The sequence below is a fragment of the Rhinichthys klamathensis genome, unplaced genomic scaffold (assembly GCF_029890125.1).
Source record: "Rhinichthys klamathensis goyatoka isolate OS25496 unplaced genomic scaffold, OSU_Roscu_1.1 h1tg000192l_1, whole genome shotgun sequence".
Lineage (NCBI taxonomy): Eukaryota > Metazoa > Chordata > Actinopteri > Cypriniformes > Leuciscidae > Rhinichthys > Rhinichthys klamathensis.
In genome coordinates, this window is record NW_026606718.1 from 3602501 (window position 1) to 3622500 (window position 20000).

The following is a 20000-nucleotide window of genomic DNA, read 5'->3' on the forward strand; positions in this document are numbered from 1 at the left end:
TTCTCCTTGCAGCAGATCTTTTTTTGTTTTGTATCTTTAGGTGTTAAATATAACTTTGATGGCTAAGCCAACCAGGACTAAATGTATTGTTTTCTTTTTTTGGTCCGGACCAAAAGAACCAAGAGACCCAACTACAAGAGTGAACACATCATTAAGATTAACCCAACCCAAAACTATGGCCATTGTTAGGTGAGGACAACCAGGAACGTTGTCCTAGACACATTACTCTCCTTACTCTCAAAAATGTGTACAAATTGTTTAGCTTGTTACGGGGCAATACCTTGAAAAATGCATCTTTGTTCCTTATCTACTCTAAAAGTTACATATCATTACGTTACGGTACTCTTAAAGTACTAATGTGAACCCTTTAAAGGTTCTGCCCCAGTGACAAGTGGTTCTACCCTTAAAAGGTACAATTTTTGCATGGGATTTTTTTTTTCTGACAGTGATAATGTTGGGGGCTTGCAAAGATCCCTTATGGTATAGTCATTGGGTAATATTGTAGAAGGGGCTGACCCATAAAAATGTTATCTCAGGCCCTGGTAGTTTTTGCAGGGACAATGTCCCAAAGCAGACTGCAAGAATGTCAATGTGAGGTATCTGGCTTTTTCCGGATATTTACTTTTCACTATCCATACCAGAAATTAATTAATTAATACATTTTAATGCAGTGAATTGTTGCCATTTTGTACTCTCTGAAATGCAAACTTGTCCTTATAGGGCCATGTAAGCAAATAAACTTTGCAGAATTGGATTTAACCTGGTTAAACTAAGATTTGTTAAACTAGGTTGAAAATACTATACTCGTATTGGTTGAAAGCAAAAACTTAACCTAAATATTATTATCTAGAGTAGTCATAATTTACATTATAATGTATACCCTTAATCAGGGATGGAAGATTCTGCTATGTAAACATAAATTCACTAATGATTATTCCATTGAAATGATCTGAAATGACATGACATGATATGAACTGGTGTGTTGCTGACTGTCCCAGCATTGTCTGGGCTGGGGCTGGGTAAGGATACGTTACTGTCAGCGTGTGTAGAATCACATGTCGGTGTGATGGATTTCTGTATCGGTTTAATCTCTGACAGGGCTGCACATAGCCTATAATCAATAGCAGTACAGCATGTTACAGATCAATAATTACCCGAAGAGAGTGTGTGTGGGAGTGTGTAGCCAGAGCGCTGGGGCGGAACCATCAAGCCAAACACTGTAGCCATTGGTTGCAGACAATCACTTTACACATTGTCATTTCTTAAGTTTTCCCGGGTGGGGAGGTAGTGTACTGTAATTTTACACCCAGACACGCACTCTAGCATTGTTACATATAATTATTAAAATATTCCATTTCCATCACTGCTTTATTCTTATAAGATAAAGGTTTCGCCGATTTCCAAAATTGTTTGCTTAATCTTAATTATAAGGTTTTAATAATCTAATTACAATTTCCACTGTTTAATAAAATCTATTCATTTAAATATTTGTTTTTTTTGCAGACTTTGCTGGTGTAGAAAGCCACTATAGTCACCAGACGATAAAGCCGGGGTGGTCTGTGAGCATTATCCGCCACTCTAGACAATACACGATACGCCCTTCGCATGTCATTCCTCTCATTTTGAGCGCGGAACAATGCCGGCGCTTCAGACATTCTTCGGCGCGCCTCTGAAGCACGCGTTCTCTCTCATTCACATACGTTAATGTATGGAGAGACCGTGACAGGGTCTCGTGCTGTTCCTCTAAGGACGCACGCGTGCCACTCAACGAGTAGTGACATAAAGAACGTACGCGGAGCGTTTTGCGCGCAACATTTACACGAACTTTACTTGAAATGACTCTCAGTCCTGCCGGGGGAAAAAATCCCCACATGTTTTGATTTGCGAATCTTGGTTTAAGTTGGTCTCTCAAAAACAAGCTGGTTTTCCGTCCTGGTCTGTTGAAAAGTGCCTAAAACCAGCAAACAAGTCTGGCTGGGAGACCACACAAGGTTTAAGCTGTTTTTCTCAGCAGCGTTGAATCAATGCGAGATTTCTGACGATAAAAGGTAAGCCGTTGACATCGCAAAAAGTGATCCGCCGTGCGTAAAAAAAGCAGTCATTTAGTTCCCAGGTGCGCCATGGTTACATTGAGTGCCACAGAATGCCCCGGCTGACTCCAGCCACGTGGACCGCTCACAACAACAACAACAACATGTTAAGTCCTGTCCTCTATGATGCACTCAACCCACCCCCACCAACAAAACTCCGCGCGCCGTCCTCGCCGCGTCTCTCTCTGGCCCCGCACCAGCACCTCTCCATCTCGCCGTACCATTAGACTACCGAAGGAGGGGCCGTTCGGATGACGGTCCCGCGGAGGGGAGGGTACGAGAGGCGGGACCAAAGTCTTCCCCGCTTCTCGGCGCTGACGAGTAGGGGACTAGGGCTGGAGAGATCGCCGGGGAGCATCGTCACCACTCCTGCACGGAGCCTCGCCTGGCCGAATACTGCACAGTGCACACGTCGGGATTGCAAAACATTCCTGAGAAATATACCTGCTATTTATGGCATGTGGCTGGTAACTTTACTCCTGCTGTATTCTTTTCAAGAAGGTACGTAGTCAGTTTATTTATTTATTGCTGCTTTTTTGACTTACAATGTGGGAAAATAACTGCACACTTTATTCAATTCAATTAAGTGGTCATTTGTTTGCACAAAAAATGCACTGTTACAAGTTCAGTGGAAGGAGTTCCAACGTTATTTTATGGTGCGCTCACATATCTGGATTTTAAGGAAGTTTATTTCTCTCTAAAACTAATATACAACTTCGTTCCAAATGTTTTTAGTTGCTTAAAACGGGGAAAATTGTTTCTCTAGTCGGCGATTAACGGCGAACAGAAGATTATGAGGCTGTAGGATCTGCATGTTCCCGTGCGCAAAGATGGGGGAGATAGCATGATTTGTATGCAAGATATGAATATGCTGTTGAGTTATGAATATGTAGAACGGGAGCAGATTTTTGCATCGGTCGTGTGCATTTGTCATACACGTTTGGCCTTCTGTATGTTGCTTGTTGGGAAAAGTAGAGTTGGTCAGTGAGGTGTCATTTTTTTCTGCTCTTGATACTTTTTTTTTTTTTTTTTTTTTTTTTACTGCGCTAGAATAAGAATGTAATTCTTTGGATCTGAATAGGTCTGTTCGTTGTTTATAGTAACATGCTGTTTTATGCCTTTAGGGAAAAGAATAATTGGTATTTTGTAATAAAAAAGCATATGTCTGTGGTAGAGGGTGAATATATCTGCATAGATCATGTGAAAAATAGAATGGCTTATGCAGCCTCATTTCCAATTAGCACTGGTGCAATTAGTGGTCCTCCATTTTCTAAGCCAACAGATTCCTGGTTTGACTGTGCTGATGGTGGGTTTGATATGGCACATTTGAATTTGTGTAAATGGAAAACGAAGATGTGGTTTATTTTGATCATAATTAAGGTTATTTATTTGCTCATTCAGTTAGTTTTACGCATCAATTTCTGTCATGATGTCTCCTCAACAATTTTGTTTTTGACACCTCACAGCATACATGCCCCTCCTTTCCTCACCCTCCAGCCTTGGAGATATGCTTTCAGTTTTTGCTCATATTTTTTCCCCCTAAAATTATCTGGCAAAATATTTTGGGATGAAACCACTTTTCAAAACGTCTGTTTTGAAGTGTTCTTTATCTGATATTGCATTGTAAAGTATGACTTTTTATTTGCCCACAAACAATTCAAACGCGAATGCTTTACCTGGTTATACAGTACTTGAGTTTGGATGCTTTAGAATTGAATTTTTTTTTGAAATATATTTTAATGTAATTTGATCGGGGATGTAAGGTCAGAATTATTCTGTTTCTCTTGCAGTCTGTGTGTGTGTGGGTTTGTGAAAGAGAACTGTAGTGTGTATTAATGTGTGTTTGTGTATGTTTGTGTGTGTTCTTGTATGGGGGAGGAAGGGTGCAGTAGGGCGTAAAGTGCGTAAAAACGGGATATGGAGGGCGCAAAGAAACTTATTATTGTCATGTTCTCTTTTTATTTAATAATTATCATAGTTTATATAGAGTTTTCTGTAATTCTCACAATATATATCTTATCATGTATCTTAAGCTCTGATAACACGGTCGATAGGAGATGTAAAACGCACATCAATTATCATACATGCATATGCATTAGGACTGCGTATTTTTCCGAGAGGGCCGCGCCTCCATCTTTTTCACTTTCAAGGAATGTAGAAACATTTCTCCTTAAAAAGCTTTTTTCCACATTTCCAGAAATAATTGTATGTTATCATAAGAACACATTTTAGTCGTTTTTGTTTAGAAATAAGCAGCCATTTTAAATGTATTATTATGCATTATCGTGACCCGGGCAAGTTGTAACATATTACCCCCCTTGCCTCACACCTGAACCCCGGGCTGGGAAACCGAATCCAGGGTAAATTGTCGTCTCGAGGGTCAGCTTGTCTTTTTATGGAAATGCAACTAAATGAAATGAAAAAGGCACTGAGGGATGCTGCAGTATTGAAGGTTGAAATGTACATTGTTATTTGCATGTGAGTTATAATTTGATAAAAAATTATAATTAATATTATAATGAACAAAAATAATAGCAAATAGTATATTATTATTAAAATAATTCATAAAGCCTTAGTTTATTGGAAGGATTTGTAATTGTGTTAATAGGGCCTATAACATATTAGAATTAATCCATGTTATTATCCAGATGTTGAATACTCTTTGTGATAGGTCTCGATTTTTTTTAAATGTCAAACAAATGTTTTTTTTAGCTTTAATAATTTTATTTATGACATATTTGCTTGGATATTAAATAATGAATAAAGGGGTGGTATAGGCAGTGTGTGTACGCTTGTGTGTATCTGTCCAATATTTATTTTAAGGATCAGCAGTCGTCAGGTCGACAAATTTGTGTGGTGGCTGCGATATTATCCGGTCTGATCCGATTTTCTGAACATTTGCCTAAATTAAAATGTGATTGAAAGGAGCTTGCCATGCACGTCCAACACATCAGACGCTTTCAGAGTCAGACATATTTTTCATAATAATGGCCATGTGTATGTTTTACATCAACCATAACAGAAATATCTGAACATTTTTTTAAAGATTCCCCACTTTCATGAGATTTCACCTCCAAACTGCTCGCAATGTCAAACCGGCTGCTCACATCAGGACACCTCCATCCCACCCGGTCTCCCCCTCATAGAAATATGCAAAATTGGTTTCCTTTCTCTTCCCCCCCATCAAATCCCCTGTTCTTCCCAGCTGCGCAATTAGTAGGAGATCTGCCGCATCCCCCACTCCAAAAGTAAATCAGGTCATTGGCCATAAGGACTCAATTTATTTCTCTCTCTCTCTCTCTCTCTCTCTCTCTCTCTCTCTCTCTCTCTCTCTCTCTCTCTCTCTCTCTCTCTCTCTCTCTCTCTCTCTCTCTCTCTCTCTCTCTCTATATATATATATATATATATATATATATATATATATATATTTCGTTATACTCGTCATATAGGCTACACCTGTTCCTCTCTTCTTTCCATGACACTGTGTTCATAATACGATAGCCTACTTCCTCTATAAAAATAAAGAGTAAAGCCATGTGTGAAAGCAGCATGAGTCACAGATAAACACGTTTCTCCCATGAATTGTGTAGTAACTTGAACTTTTCTTCTTCTTGAAAATAAGATGTTTAGATTGAACAAGGTTGTCCCATCAGTGATTTTATTAACTCCACAAGGCACGAATTATGAATGTTCCGAATAAAAAAAAAAAAAAAAAATCCAAAATTATTCCCAGCTAAATAATGTTACTCACTGGATAGTGGAAACTGATTTTTTTTCATTAAAAAAGGTTAAATAAATAAATAAAGTTAGTCAAAGAATGTGTTTTATTCCTGTAACCGATGGGAAACACACAGTGTCAAACATTTCTCTGTCAAGAAAGTTGCAATCAATAAAGTAACAATTTAATATTTTGAAGGCAATTGTGGGATAAAGACAGTCGATTATCAATAGGCTATATATATTATATATATTTTTTATTATTTAACTTTTTTATTATTATTATTTATTATTTGTTCTTGTTATCTAAACCATAGACTCTTGAAATATCAGTAGGCTATATTAGAAAATACATTAGCAAATTGTTTATTATGGCATGCTTCCTTTCATGGAATTAAACAGCTCTGGTCATGTGACTATTTACACCAGTCATGTAGCCTAAAATATCCATATAAAACTTAAGTCTGAACTCTGTGTAAAATGCACCATTAACTCTTTTTTAGACCCTTCAAACTCAAAAGAAAACCGGTGAGATTTACTGGGTTAAGCGCCGTGCTATTCTTCCCTGCACCCCGCCGCTCGACCTGCCATTTCAGCTGAAGTGCGGTCAAAATAAAAATCTTTGTGTCACTCTCGGGTTCCGCTTCGACAGGTGACCGCTGTTCTTCTTTCAGAGCTCGTGTGCCGGTGAGTTAAGCGCGTGAACAAACACTCCTCGCCTCCTGAGAGCACCTGCTGCTCGCGACACGTCGGGGCCACTTGTCCATCCAATCGGACACCACGCGCAAAGCATCCGTTCTATCAAGAGTCGGATAATGTGACGTGCGGTATCAGGGTGTTTGACTCCTCTATTTAAAGGAATAGTTAACCCAAAAATGAACATTCTGTCATAATTTACTCACACTCAAGTTGTTCCAAACCTGTATGAGTTTCTTTCTTCTGCTGAACACAAAAGAAGATATTTTTCAGAATATGGGTTACCAAGCAGTTGATACACCCCATTGACTGAGATATTATGGAAAAAGTCAATGGGGTTTGGTTAGTGACATTCTTCTAAATATCTTCTTTTGTGTTCAACAGGAGAAAGAAATTCATACAGGTTTGGAACAACTTGAGTGTGAGTGATGACAGAATTTTCATTTTTTGGGTTAACTATCCCTTTAAAGCGCGTCTTGAACCCTCCCAAAACACCCAATCAAATGGTTGGAGGTTAAAAAACTGTCTACAGGCTATTCATTTTCTAGTCTACTCTCTCTAAGTATATTAATATGTTTCAAAATTGTTTTCAATCAACTCTTTAGTAACAATAAAAGTTACAGAATCAATTCGTCAGTGCACTACGTAGTCGCTCAGGAACAGAAGTAGCGGTAACCATAGCAACAGTACGCTGCTCGCGCGCTTTCCATTATCTGACGATCAGTGTGGATGGGAAAACAACACAACTGTCAATATTTTTTATCATAGTTTTAAATATCACAGATATAATCACAAACACAAATAAATACTGCTTTGTTTAAAACGTCTCTAAAACAGGAATAGTCTGGTTTATTTAGGAAAGATAAACGTCTTTCAGTTCGATAAAAAGCGGTTGTGATCAACCTCGAGGGTGAGTAGCAGCTAATGACAATGTTATTTTCTTCTTCTGTTTGTCAACCGTCTCTTTTAAAGATGGCGGTTAGATAGATGGCGGTTAGATAGTGGTGAGAGGTCCTCAACATATTTAGATGGCGGTTAGATAGTGGTGAGAGGTCCTCAACATATTGCGCCCTGAAAAGTACTTTTTAAAAGTCGACATCTCTGAAAGTGGTTGTTTATTCCGCGTACAATCCAGTGCCACACTAACGTAGCCTACATAAGTAACGTTAGGCCTACATACGTGGGTCGTACGATCAATTCGTCAAAGGTCAAACGTCTGGTAAGTTTCTGTGTTAAGTTCGAAGTTAGTTCACTGCAATGTAAAAAACCTGCTCCTCATCTCTTTGGATTACATTTCGTACGTGTAACGTAACGTTAGCTGTTTGTGAACGCAAATGTGGAGTGTTGCCACTCTCTTTTTTGTGTCAAACTTTGATATAATGGGCCCTATTTTAACGATCTGAAACGCAAGTGTCAAAGCGCAAAGCGCAAGTAACTTTGTGGGCGGTTCCCGGCGCTGTTGCTATTTTCCCGGCGGGATAAATGCCTCTTGCGCCTGGCGCAAATCTAAAAGGGGTTGGTCTGAAGTAGCTTCATTATTCATAGGTGTGGTTTGGGCGTAACGTGAAATAAACCAATCAGAGCGTCATCTCACATTCCCTTTAAGAGCAGGGATTTGCCAGGCGCGCGCCAGGAGCGGTTCACAGCCGAGGAGAGCAACGTTCTCGTCAGGGCCGTAAAACACAGAGAAGTGACATTGGGGATGTAGAAACCCACCCAAATTAACTTCTGTTAAACAGGCGTATGATAATTTGGGTAAATGTGTAAGCTACATGTATGCTTTTATAATAAATTGCCTATCTATCTATCTATCTATCTATCTATCTATCTATCTATCTATCTATCTATCTATCTATCTATCTATCTATCTATCTATCTATCTATCTATCGTAATAATGTATGATTTGCAAAAATGAAAACTGCTGCTTAGATGAGAGAATCAAAGTGTATGCGCGTTGTGCACACGCTACATTGATTATGGCCAAGCATGCGTGCTTATAATAGCATAATGAACAACGCGCAACGCGCCACTGACTTTAGACTATTTTTTTCTGGTCAGTGGCGCATTTGTTACATAGAACAGCAAAATAGCATGAGGGAAAGTTTGCGCCGGAACACGCCTCCTTTTTGCGCTGAACCGCCCCGGGGAGCGCAAGTGTATTTCTTAGTTAACCGACATGTGTCTGTGAAGGGGAAAAGTCTGCTTTGCGTGGGTGCAAAATAGGAATGATACATGCGTCAGTGTACAAAGTCATTTGCGCCGAGTGCAAGATAGGGCCCAATATGTTCATATCTAATTTACAAATGAAATTAGTTAAAATTTATTTATATACAAGAAACTTTCGATTTGATTAAGATTTTATAATGTCAGTCATAATGGTCACAGAGACTTTCCCACTCCACTCAACTCCAGGATGGTGGTTGCCGCTATGTAATGATTTCACTCATGTACTGCTTTCTAACTGATGGTGAATGTCTAATATGGCAATGTATATAGAATGTCTATATCCGTAGACGGACTTTGGTGTTACTCACCTTGTGTTACACCTTGTGTTACAACACTCCTGGTTCTCCCCTATATTGTACTTAGTAAATTATGAGTGGACATGATTTATCTCAGACATAGTTACTTCCATCCAGAAAGAGGAATACATTTTTTACTGTGGTTTCATGTTGGTCATTTTAGTATCAAGACAACTTTAGAGCAGTTTAAAAAATAATGATGATAAAAAATAAAGGGTTCCCAGTTTTTGCCGAAGAACCTTTCAGTGACCAGTTCTTAACAGAACCTTTTTTTTTCATAGTGTGAAGAATATTTTGAAAATCTAAAGAACCTTTTTCCACTTTAAAGAACTTTTTGTGCAATGGAAAGGAACCATGGATGTTCTTCATGGATCCAAATGCTGTAAATGTTTTCTTTTTTCCCTGACGCTGCAGTACCGCAAAAATAAAGGGGTAGAGATCCCTTACCCAATTCAAAATCCAACCACTTCAAACCGAGATTAGAAAGGAAGAGACTCATCAGCCTCAGTCTCTTACATGGCCATATCATATATTTGATTCATTATATAACAGGATAGATGCATGCAAAATGCTAATTATTTAAACAAATGTATAGATATGTCTCACACTTTTCTCTCTCCCTCTTCTCAAAGAGACTGCCATGCAAATGTGGGAGGTTACATGTGACTGGTTTCCAATCTACTCTAGCTCACTCACGCAAAGCACTGAACAATCACAGGGACAACAGTGGCAGGCAAGATTTACTCTAATATACCAGACCAAATGTAATCTAAACACCAAGTGTACATGTGTCCTCCTCAGCCTAGCTATGAAGAAATGCCCGACACACACACATACACACACACTCATTCTCGCTATCATAAACCCATTTATAACTGGATGCAGCGTTGGGCTGACTTTAGATTCAGCTGGAAGTTACTCAGCACCTGTAGTATTGATTTTTCCTTGACTGCGCCGTGCATAAATGATTATCGGTTTGATAAGTGGCTTGTCTGAGGAAAGGTATAAAAACAAAGGAGGAAGAAAGTCAGCCTCTCATGAGTCATCTTAAAAAGGTTAAAGAAAACATTATGACACTGGAAGCTGTTAAAAAATATTCAGCGTTGTAGCGCTATACAGACAGGCTTGACAGCGGAAATGGCCCTTGAACAATCTGCGAATAAATTAATTGGTAGGCTCGGAGGCAAATGGATGGTTGAATTGCGTTGTTGTCGAACAGTTGCGCGTCCCAAAAATATGTGTCTGCATTTAGACATGTTTATGTAGGTGAGACAGTGATCGGAAGAGAGATTGTGTGCAGATTTCTTTGGGGACAGGGTGTGAAGATCTATGCGTGTGCATGTGAGAGAGTGTGTGTCTAAGCAAATGCAGATGAGCGACCGAGAGAGCTGCATTATGCATAGCGGCTCACCATTGGCAATTGCCTAGGATATCCACAATACATATTCAAATGGCATTTTCATAGCGATTGAACAAAAAAAATATATGTATATGTTGTGCAAATGTGCAAATGCTAGGAGGACCACACATAAAGGGGGAGTTAAGAAAGAGAAAAATGGAAGGCGATTAACAGGGAGAGATGGCGAGAAGGAGGGAAAAACAACATGAAATGATGAGCAAAGACATTTTTTAGCTGGAATTTTTTCGGTTGGAGGAAGTGGGTGGAGAATAACGCGTCCATCTTGAGAGTTAGACAGATAGATAGGGAAAATGGGCATCATTAATGGAGCGTTTCAGCATTCCCATGCAGCCCTTTCCCTCGTTTGGCATATGGCAATGAGAATAGCAAGGAGCTGCAGGGCTTCGTTAGCCCTCACACGGAAGTCATCTCAGAACAAAGAGAGAAGAAATTGGGTTATCCAATTGCCCTTTCTCTTTTCTCTCCTTAAGACTCTCCTAAATTACTGATCATCTACCCATGGACCATGATGGACATCCTTGGACATAGACATTGTTGGATGCTTTGTGTGGGTACTTCGGTTGATGTGTTTCCATTTTTTTTTCTCCCCGATGAGTTTCAATGCATAGCATCAACAAATTTATTTGGTGGCCATTCAAAATTGGCTGACATTTCGTAAGAAACATCGCTAATATATTTCTTTACAATATGGTGTAAGTTTTGCTAGTGATTTTATTTATTTGTTGGCTCTTAAAAATGTGTGATTCAAGGTCCAGAAAGATAGTAAAGACATCATTAAAATAACCCATGTGACTCCAGTGGTTTAACCTCAATTTTATGAAACGTCGCGAGTGCTTTGTTTGCAAAAAAAAAAAAAAAAAAAACGATTTACCACTTTATTTACAAAATGTTCGTCTCCAACCCACATTCGCGCAACTATGTCTGCTCTCGTGTCAACACAATATGCACGTCGTGGTGCATGCAGGAAGTTAGTAATTTGTAAATAAAGTGGTAAAAATTGTTTTTTTTTTGTGTGCAAACAAAGCACTCGTGTCATTTCATAACATTGAGGTTAAACCACTTGGGTCACATGGATTACTTTTATGATGTCTTTACTACCTTTCTGGGGTTTGAAAGTGGTAATTGCTTAGCTGTCAATGAAGGGACATAAAACTCTCAGATTTCATTAAAAAGATCTTCATTTGTGTTCCGAAGATGAACGAAAGACTTACGGGTTTGAAACGACATGAGGGTTAGTAATTAATGACAGAACTTAATTTTGTGGGTGAACTAACCCTTTAAAGTTGCCAGAAATTATGTAATGACAAAGCTTGATTGGCTGATTGCCACAAAAACCCTCAATTTCACACTTTTAAGGTGTGGTCACATCAGCAAATTTTGGCAAAGTTTTTCATTGTCAATAGTGTTGCGATCTATGAAGCACTGCTCACTCAGACGTCACTTTAAAACCAAGCAGCTTTCTGTTGGTCGGCATGGCGAATTCACATGACCAACTTGAACATGAGCGAAATCTGCATAGGGAACTTTTTTGCCCTTTTATGAAACTGCTAATCGCACTGATTCCTATAGAAATAGCTGGAATTCCGCACTTTTAGAGTAATTTATCACATGCCATTTACAGCTCAGATTATTGGCTCAAAAAGTTCTGTGGTCCCATGAGCAGAGGGAATGCTTTCTCTTGGTAGAATTCTATGATAGCGTCCCAATAGTGACACCTGTTGGTGTGGAGGACAAACTGCAGCTGTCCTGGTCTCAAACTTTTTCATTTCCCCCTCCTATACTTCAGACCCAGACAGTGTGGGGGGATGTGGATATCCTCAGGCCCTCCCTTTTGGATCCACAACCCCTTACCCAGAACCCCACTGTGAGATTATAGATATTGCAATCTTTATTATGGGGGTTTATGCTTTAGGCTATAATCTGCAAAGGCATAAGGGGTGGGGGGCAGGGGGACTAACCAGTTGACCTGTTTTTCATCCCATATCAGTACGACCATGACCATATTTCCCAGTGTTGCTATGTTTTGTTCAGATCTACAGTGAACTGATGTGTTGTCATGCAGGCTTTCCGCTATTGTCTATATTTTCTGATGCCATGCGCAGGATGGCGTTTGCTCTTGTTTGTCCAATGATAAGCGAGAGATGTTTTTTATATCTTTGAAAGAACTATTACAGATTAACAGTTGTTTGTGTTTGCTTAGTTTTAAGTTGCATTTCTGCCAAGAGGAGATTGGCGCTGTCTATAGTGCTGAAATGTGTTTAGGGACCATTCAGTCACTGTCCGTGGTCCTGAAAAGAGCGGAATTATATTTGACACAGCTCAGAAACCAGGATAGAGTGCACTCTGCTCTCGTCCCAAATAGCACTTAAGGCTGACGGCAGCCAGGGACTAACTCCATTTTGAGCATGTCAGGGATCTTTGCTGTTTAACTCTAATGCTGGATCCCAGAGGTTCTTTATACAAAAGCGTAGGTCAAAACATTTGCTTCAAACCCTAGATTTGTCAGTGCAACTGTGGCACTAAATTAAGCGCTGACTTCGCATGCACAGCAAAGCTCAGTCTAGTCCAGCGGTTCTGAAATGGGGGGAGGGTCGTGAACATCTAAAGGGGCTAAAGCATTCTCTAACTATTTATAAATGAATCAATTAAATAAAAAATAAATAAATTGTTTAAATAAAATGAAATGTTTATTTGTTTATTTATTGAAATGCTACTGTGAAATTGACTGCACCACTGAGCTTTTTATTTATTGCAGCATATAACCTTAGCAAACAAAACTTTTTAATTCGTCCTCTAAAAAATGGACATCTATTGGATCACAATTGGATCTAAAACATTTGCATTTCCACTTCTAAGAGAAATGCTGTCTTTCCTTCAAATGGTTATAAACAATCAGGTCTTAAACAGTTCTTTAAGACAGTTCATAACTTTTTGTAAATCAGTTACATAAAAACGTATATTTTACGTGTACGTATATTAAACGTTGTTTAATCTGATACTGAAAAGTAAGACTGATTACCCCTAACTAACTGCTAGTTGGTCGTACTTGTTCTTAAAGTGAGAGTTCGCCCAAAAATGAAAATTCTGTTATCATTTACTCACCCGCAAGTTGTTTCAAACCTGTATGAATTTCTTCCTTCCGCTGAACACAAAAGGCAAGGTTTTAATAAAATTGCCTTTTTGAAAATACAAAAAAGAAGATATTTTGAAGAATATGGGTAACCAAACAGTTGATGGGATTCTGGGATTCTAGATTATGTTAAGAAAATAGTTAGAAAATAAAATACTTGTGTTAGTTGCATAGCTGTGTAGGCAGTCTTTAAAAAATAACCTTGACCCCCTGTAGGGGACTTTTGAGTAATAAAGGTTGAGAACTTCCAGTCTAGACCTTGTACTAATGTAATCCAGCACATTTTTACTTTATGCGAAGCGAGAACAACGAAAAGCATTTTATTTCATTCCCTTGCAACCTGTGACTCCTGACTCCACAAAACCATTCACTGCAGCCCCCCATCCAACCTACTCCTCTGCTCACTCTAGACCTGGTCCTGTCTGGACTCATGCCCCCTGGCTCGCACCCACCTCCATAATCTGCCCTCCCCACAGGGCAGAGTGAGAGGGGAAGCGATAGAGGCCCTCCACCGTGCTGCGATTATCAGGCCAGGAAGGCTCTGTGTGTGTTAAATGTGAAAGGAGATTATATGGATTTAACTCTCTGCGTCTGGCGTACAAATTCCAATCACATAACATATCCCTTCATGTTCTATGGGAATATAAAAAGAGAGGGAGAGAGAGTGATGGATGGAGAGAGAAAGAAACCAAACCCCCACCTTGCCCAGTAAAAGCTTTAGCTCTAATCTCAGCCTTTCAATTCTCTAGCACCACTTTTTTCATGTTTTTCATTCTATTTATGCTTTGCATGTTTTTTTTTTCCTTATTCCAAATGGATATTATTATTGTCCTTTGTTTCTCGAGACTGTAAAAGGAGTAGCCTATAAGTAATCAAAAGTAATAATAACATAATTTTAGTCCGTAAAACAATAGAATGTGATTATTTACAAACCTTTCATGTCTTTCCAAACCCATTTAACTTACTTTTATTTAAAAAAAATTGTGTGAAGCACAAAAGAAGATATTTTATAGAATGTCCAAGCTGCTCTTTTCCATACAATGAAAGTGAATGGGGACTTGGCACAGCCTTGGTTTCATTGCATTAAAAGAAGCAGCATTTTCATTTTTAGGTCAACTAATCCTTTAATATTCAATTTGATTGGGTATAAATTCCAATTTCATATTTATTTTTATACATTAGAAGTCTTCTGTGCATGGAAGCTGATAGTTTACTTATCTATGGCACCCCATTGACTTTAATGGCATGCTAGCATGTCACCATTATTCTTTCGAACACAATGAGAATCACAAGAATGGGGTTAATCCAGGCATTGTTGACATAAACCTGGTGGGGGGCATTAATTAAATGTAATTGCCTTAGAAGAAAATGCTCTTGCTTTGGGCTTGTGTCTCCCTTGGCTCGGAGCCAGAGCTGAGCTAAGCAATTTTCAGAATACAAAAAGATACAGAGCCATCCCACCAGAACCATGTAATCCGTAATAGAGCCTGCAGATAATAGAGACGGCGGAATGGTAAATCACTAAAACGCTGCCTTTGAAGGACATCATTAGCTACGCTGCTAAATTAACACGCGTTAATTTACGCAACCATCTTTTTTTCCCTCTTTTCTCACAGTAGTCCGGGTTTGGTAATACACAAAGAGCGAATGATTGTCTGATCCACATTAGCTGTCAGAGAGGTTTGTAGATACATAGCGGGGGTTCTATGACCTATTTATTCTCCTATCAGATGGCAGCATTCAGCACGGCTCACACCGCACACATATTAGATAAGTGATATTCTTTAATGCCTGCCCTACGACTGCTTGTTATCACTGTCATTTGGGTTAAGGTTGGATAAGTTAGGTTCCTTTGGTAAGGAAGCATCTGCCAAGAACACATAGGCCTATATTTTAAAAAGATGTGATTGGAGAGTAAAGATCCACTCTTGCTGTGGACAAAGTCGGCTTTTGTTTGGAAGGCTTGCTGACACCTGCATCTTACTTTGTTGTGTTTGCTTCTGTGGAAATTGCAGCATTTTCAGTTTCAGAGTCAATTTAAATGAACACTTTCTGTTGATGCTAAAGAATCTGGGGTGTGTTTTCCAAAAGCGTTAGCCAACTATGGTCATAAGTTCTGTTGTTAACAATGATTTGGTGCTTCCCGAAACCATAGTTCCACCAAACATTCGCAAGTTGTTATGTTGGAACTACAGTTTTTGACCTGTGGTTAGAAGCATAGTTTCTTGTTAGTACCACATGTGAACATAATATAGGCTAGATCATGCTCTTGATCAAAATAACCAAGCTTACATGCATTACAATTTATATCTTTCATTCAGTGCTGGGCAACGATTAATCGCGATTATTCGCATCCAAAATAAAAGTTTGTGTTTACATAGTAAATGTGTGTGTACTGTGTATAATTATCTTGTTTATATAAATACACACATGCATGTATATATTTAAGAGCATTTTCATGTATATACTGTATATAATATTAATACTAGGGCTGTCAAATGATTAATCGTGATTAATCACATCCAAAATAAAAGTTTTTGTTTACATAATATATGTGGGTGCACTGTGTATAATTATTTTATATATATAAATACACACACATGCTTGTATATATTTAAGAAATATTTTCATGTATATACTGTATATAGATTTATATATAATTTATATTATATATACATATAAATATTGTATATATAAATAATATTTTTTTCTTAAATATACATGCATGTGTGTGTATTTATATATATACAAAATAATTATACACAGTGCACTCACATATATTATGTAAACAAAAACTTTTATTTTGGATGTGATTAATCGTGATTAATCATTTGACAGCCCTAATTAATACATAATTTATATTATATATAAATATTGTATATATATATATATATATAAATGACAAATTTTTCTTTAATATATACATGCATATGTGTGTATTTATATATAGAAAATGTCACAGTACACACACATATATTATGTAAACACAGACTTTTAGTTTGGATGCGATTAGTCACGATTAATCGTTGGCAAGCATTAATATATACAAAGTTTTTCAAGATTGTGCATTTGCGAATGCGCACCAGACACCCAGGGAACCCCGGAATATGACGCAAGAGGGAACCCGTGATTGAATCGAACATCTGTAAATAAATCAAAACAACGAAGAACAAAAATAGTGCAGTAGTCTTCAAATGCCATGTTTTTTATTTACTGGCAATAATCTGACATTAATTCGATCTCGAACCGATGAATTAGCATAAATTGGTACTCCATCATCTGCGCAACATCAATCGACTAGCTACAGTAGTTAATTTCTCTAACAATGTGTCACACTTTGGTAGTTATGCAGCTAGTTATGTTGTTGTACAGGGAATGCAACCCTTAGCTTTCATATAGCTTGTGCACTTGGAAAATGACAGACAAATAATCAGATAAAGGACAATTTTTGGTTACATCATCTTCTCAATCCAGTGATTGATTTCTAAATTTGAATCGAGTTGTGCTGACCCAATGGGAACGTCTCTGGGATAATCCAATCAGAGGACGGTAGGGCATGCACTTTACCAGACGTGATTGTGAGGTGGAAGTTTGCCAGAAGGACACGCAGAGCTTATTTTATGATGTGCTGCCCATTTCAAAGTGCAGTAACCCAAAGGAACGAGTATGAGTTGGCCCCTTAACCTGTCCAGGTGTTGATTTGCAGAATAAAACTCTTTGGTCACTTTGTAACTGACCATGTTGTCTCTCTTCCAGTGCACAGCGAGGATGTGGTCTCGACGCGGCTGTACTTTGTGAATGCTTCCCTGCAGAGAGTGACCTTCTCCAGCTCAGTGGGGGTGTCCCTGCCCTGTCCTGCGGGTGGCGCCCCCCATGCCGTCCTCCGCTGGTACCTGGCCACTGGCGACGACATCTACGACGTGCCACACATCCGCCACGTTCACGCCAACGGCACGCTGCAGCTCTACCCCTTCTCCCCCTCTGCCTTCAACAGCTTCATTCATGATAATGACTACTTCTGCACTGCCGAGAACCAGGCCGGCAAGATCCGCAGCCCTAGCATCCGTGTCAAAGCAGGTGAGACCTGATTCCATACATCTGTCGGCCTAGCTATCCATCTATCTACTGTATTTATATGGTGCTGCAGTGTTGTGTGAAGGTCAGGGTTGGCAACTGCAATGTTGTTGGTTCAAGTCTCACAAGGAACAGGCCATAAGCTATCATTTTCATGTCCTTGAACATATGACCTTTGGATAAAAGTGTCTACTAAATAATAGCTTACTTGCTCATTATATATTAAACCGGGATCCTGTCAAATGCTCATGGACAGAGAATTTTTTCAATGAATTGAAATAAATATACTTGTATAAACAATTAGTCAAAAGATTTTCTCAAAGAAATTAATGCTTTTATTCCACAAGGACTCACTTAATTAGTCACAAGTGACAGTAAAGAAATGTATAATGTTACAAAACTATTTCAAGTAAAAATTTATCATGGTTTCCACAAAAATCTACATTGACTGTTTTTAAATATTTCTAAATATTACTCTAAATGCAGCCTTGATGAGCATGAGAGGATTCTTTCAAAAACACTAAGAATATTTTTGTGTATCCTTAAAATAGAAATGAATATTTCTTACCAGCCATAAAACTTAGTTTTTTAATAAATAAAACAAAAATACAATTTTAATAAAATAAATATAAAAAAAATATTTAAATTGTCCACATAACAATATTTAAAAATGAAATAAAAACTCCCTTGAATATTGATAACAAAGAATGCTAGCCATTGTGACATGATACATGGCATTGTGCTTTTGTTCCTTATATTTTGGATAGTTTAAAAAGAGGAATATTCCACACCACATGTTTTTTTGTTTTTTTTTGTTTTTTTTTTACCTAGATACATTTCTGATTTCACATTTTCTTTAGAAGATGTGGTGACCAGGGCTCCAGACTGCGACCAAATGGTCGCATTTTGCGACTAAAATTTGAGAGTGTGCGACTGAATTTTACATCCAGTCGTCCAGTAAATAATAATTCCGGACCAATAATAGACAGAGCAGCGCATAACCTTTCTTATTTATATCAATGAAGCAGCGCCCCGAACCATTGACAGTAAAATAAAGACCCGAACTTGCCAGTCGCGGGCCGATCTCGCTCACGCGACACTGTTACTAGGAGATCCAGTGAAGAAATCCATTGAATTTGCCTCAGAATTAATAATCATCGCTACGAGATCCAGTGAGAAACATTCCGATTCGGCGCAGAGTTCTGCTATAAACCATAGATATCAGATCAAACAGCTCTGACGTGGAAACCAGGAGAAAAACTTATAGAAGGCTTTCAGTCCACAAATCAGCAACATTCACCATGGATTTAGGCTAATGTAGTAAGTAACTCTAACCATAAATATGATAATGTGACAGAAATAGTCAAACGCAGCCTACACATCTTTTCTAGCACTTCAGAACTATAATATTATATATAAATGCTTTTTTTAATTTATTTTTTTATGTGATGACCAACACATTTTTTGTTCATCCTTCAAAGATTATCCTAAAACTAAAAAAATTAAGATGTTGGATAACTCTTATTTAAACACTTATTTAAAAAAAAATACCATTGTAAACAGTAGGATGTTTATTGGCTATGTTCACTCCTTAATATACATTTTTTCACTCCTTTTGTTTTTTAATTAATATTAAGACATTATGAATGATAATAATAACAAAAGTTGATTTAAGGTGTGCCCCTAAATTTTCTGCTTGTGCTCCTAAAATTTTCAGTCAGGGGCAACAGCGCTCCTAGTAAAGAAAGTTAGTCTGGAGCCCTGCCAGCCATAAAACTTATTTTTTTTTATAAATAAAACAAAAATACAATTTTAATAAAATAAATATAAACAAATATTTAAAATTGTCCACATAACAATATTTAAAAATGAAATAAAAACTCCCTTGAATATTGATAACAAAGAATGCTGGCCATTGTGACATGATACATGGCATTGTGCTTTTGTTCCTTATATTTTGGATAGTTTAAAAAGAGGAATATTCCACATGTCACCACATGTTTTTTTTTGTTTTTTTTACCTAGATACATTTCTGATTTCACATTTTCTTTCGAAAATGTCCTAAGAATCATTCAAATCACTTATATCCGTGAGGGTCAGATTAACATTCTTAAGGTGATGATACACAGGGCAACTTTTTGAGCAACGTTGCTGGGCAATGTTGCCGTCAACGGGCAACCAGATGAGACACAGGGCCCACGACCGATCCAAATTATCCAGATAGAAATGTACTGCCCATTTTCAATGGGAAAGTGCCCAAGCAACAATCGCTTGGCAAGATTGCCCAGCAACATTGCTCAAAAAGTTGCCCTGTGTATCATCACCTTTACATTCCGACATGCATAATTTA

At 38.1% G+C, this 20000-nt stretch overlaps 1 protein-coding gene across 4 annotated transcripts in view; it reads left to right on the forward strand.

The window, feature by feature from the left end:
- The first annotated feature begins 2254 nt into the window (after window positions 1-2254).
- The window catches only part of LOC130095709 (cell adhesion molecule DSCAML1), a 121705-nt gene continuing 103959 nt past the window's right edge, over window positions 2255-20000 (forward strand). For 3 of the 4 annotated variants that reach the window (XM_056262464.1, XM_056262465.1, XM_056262466.1), the window contains exons 1-2: window positions 2255-2591; window positions 17333-17653. In XM_056262464.1, the coding sequence (XP_056118439.1) occupies window positions 2342-2591; window positions 17333-17653 (571 nt within the window). In that variant the 5' untranslated portion in view covers window positions 2255-2341. The remainder of the gene's footprint in view (window positions 2592-17332; window positions 17654-20000) is intronic. The other variant, XM_056262467.1, reaches the window with a different exon arrangement.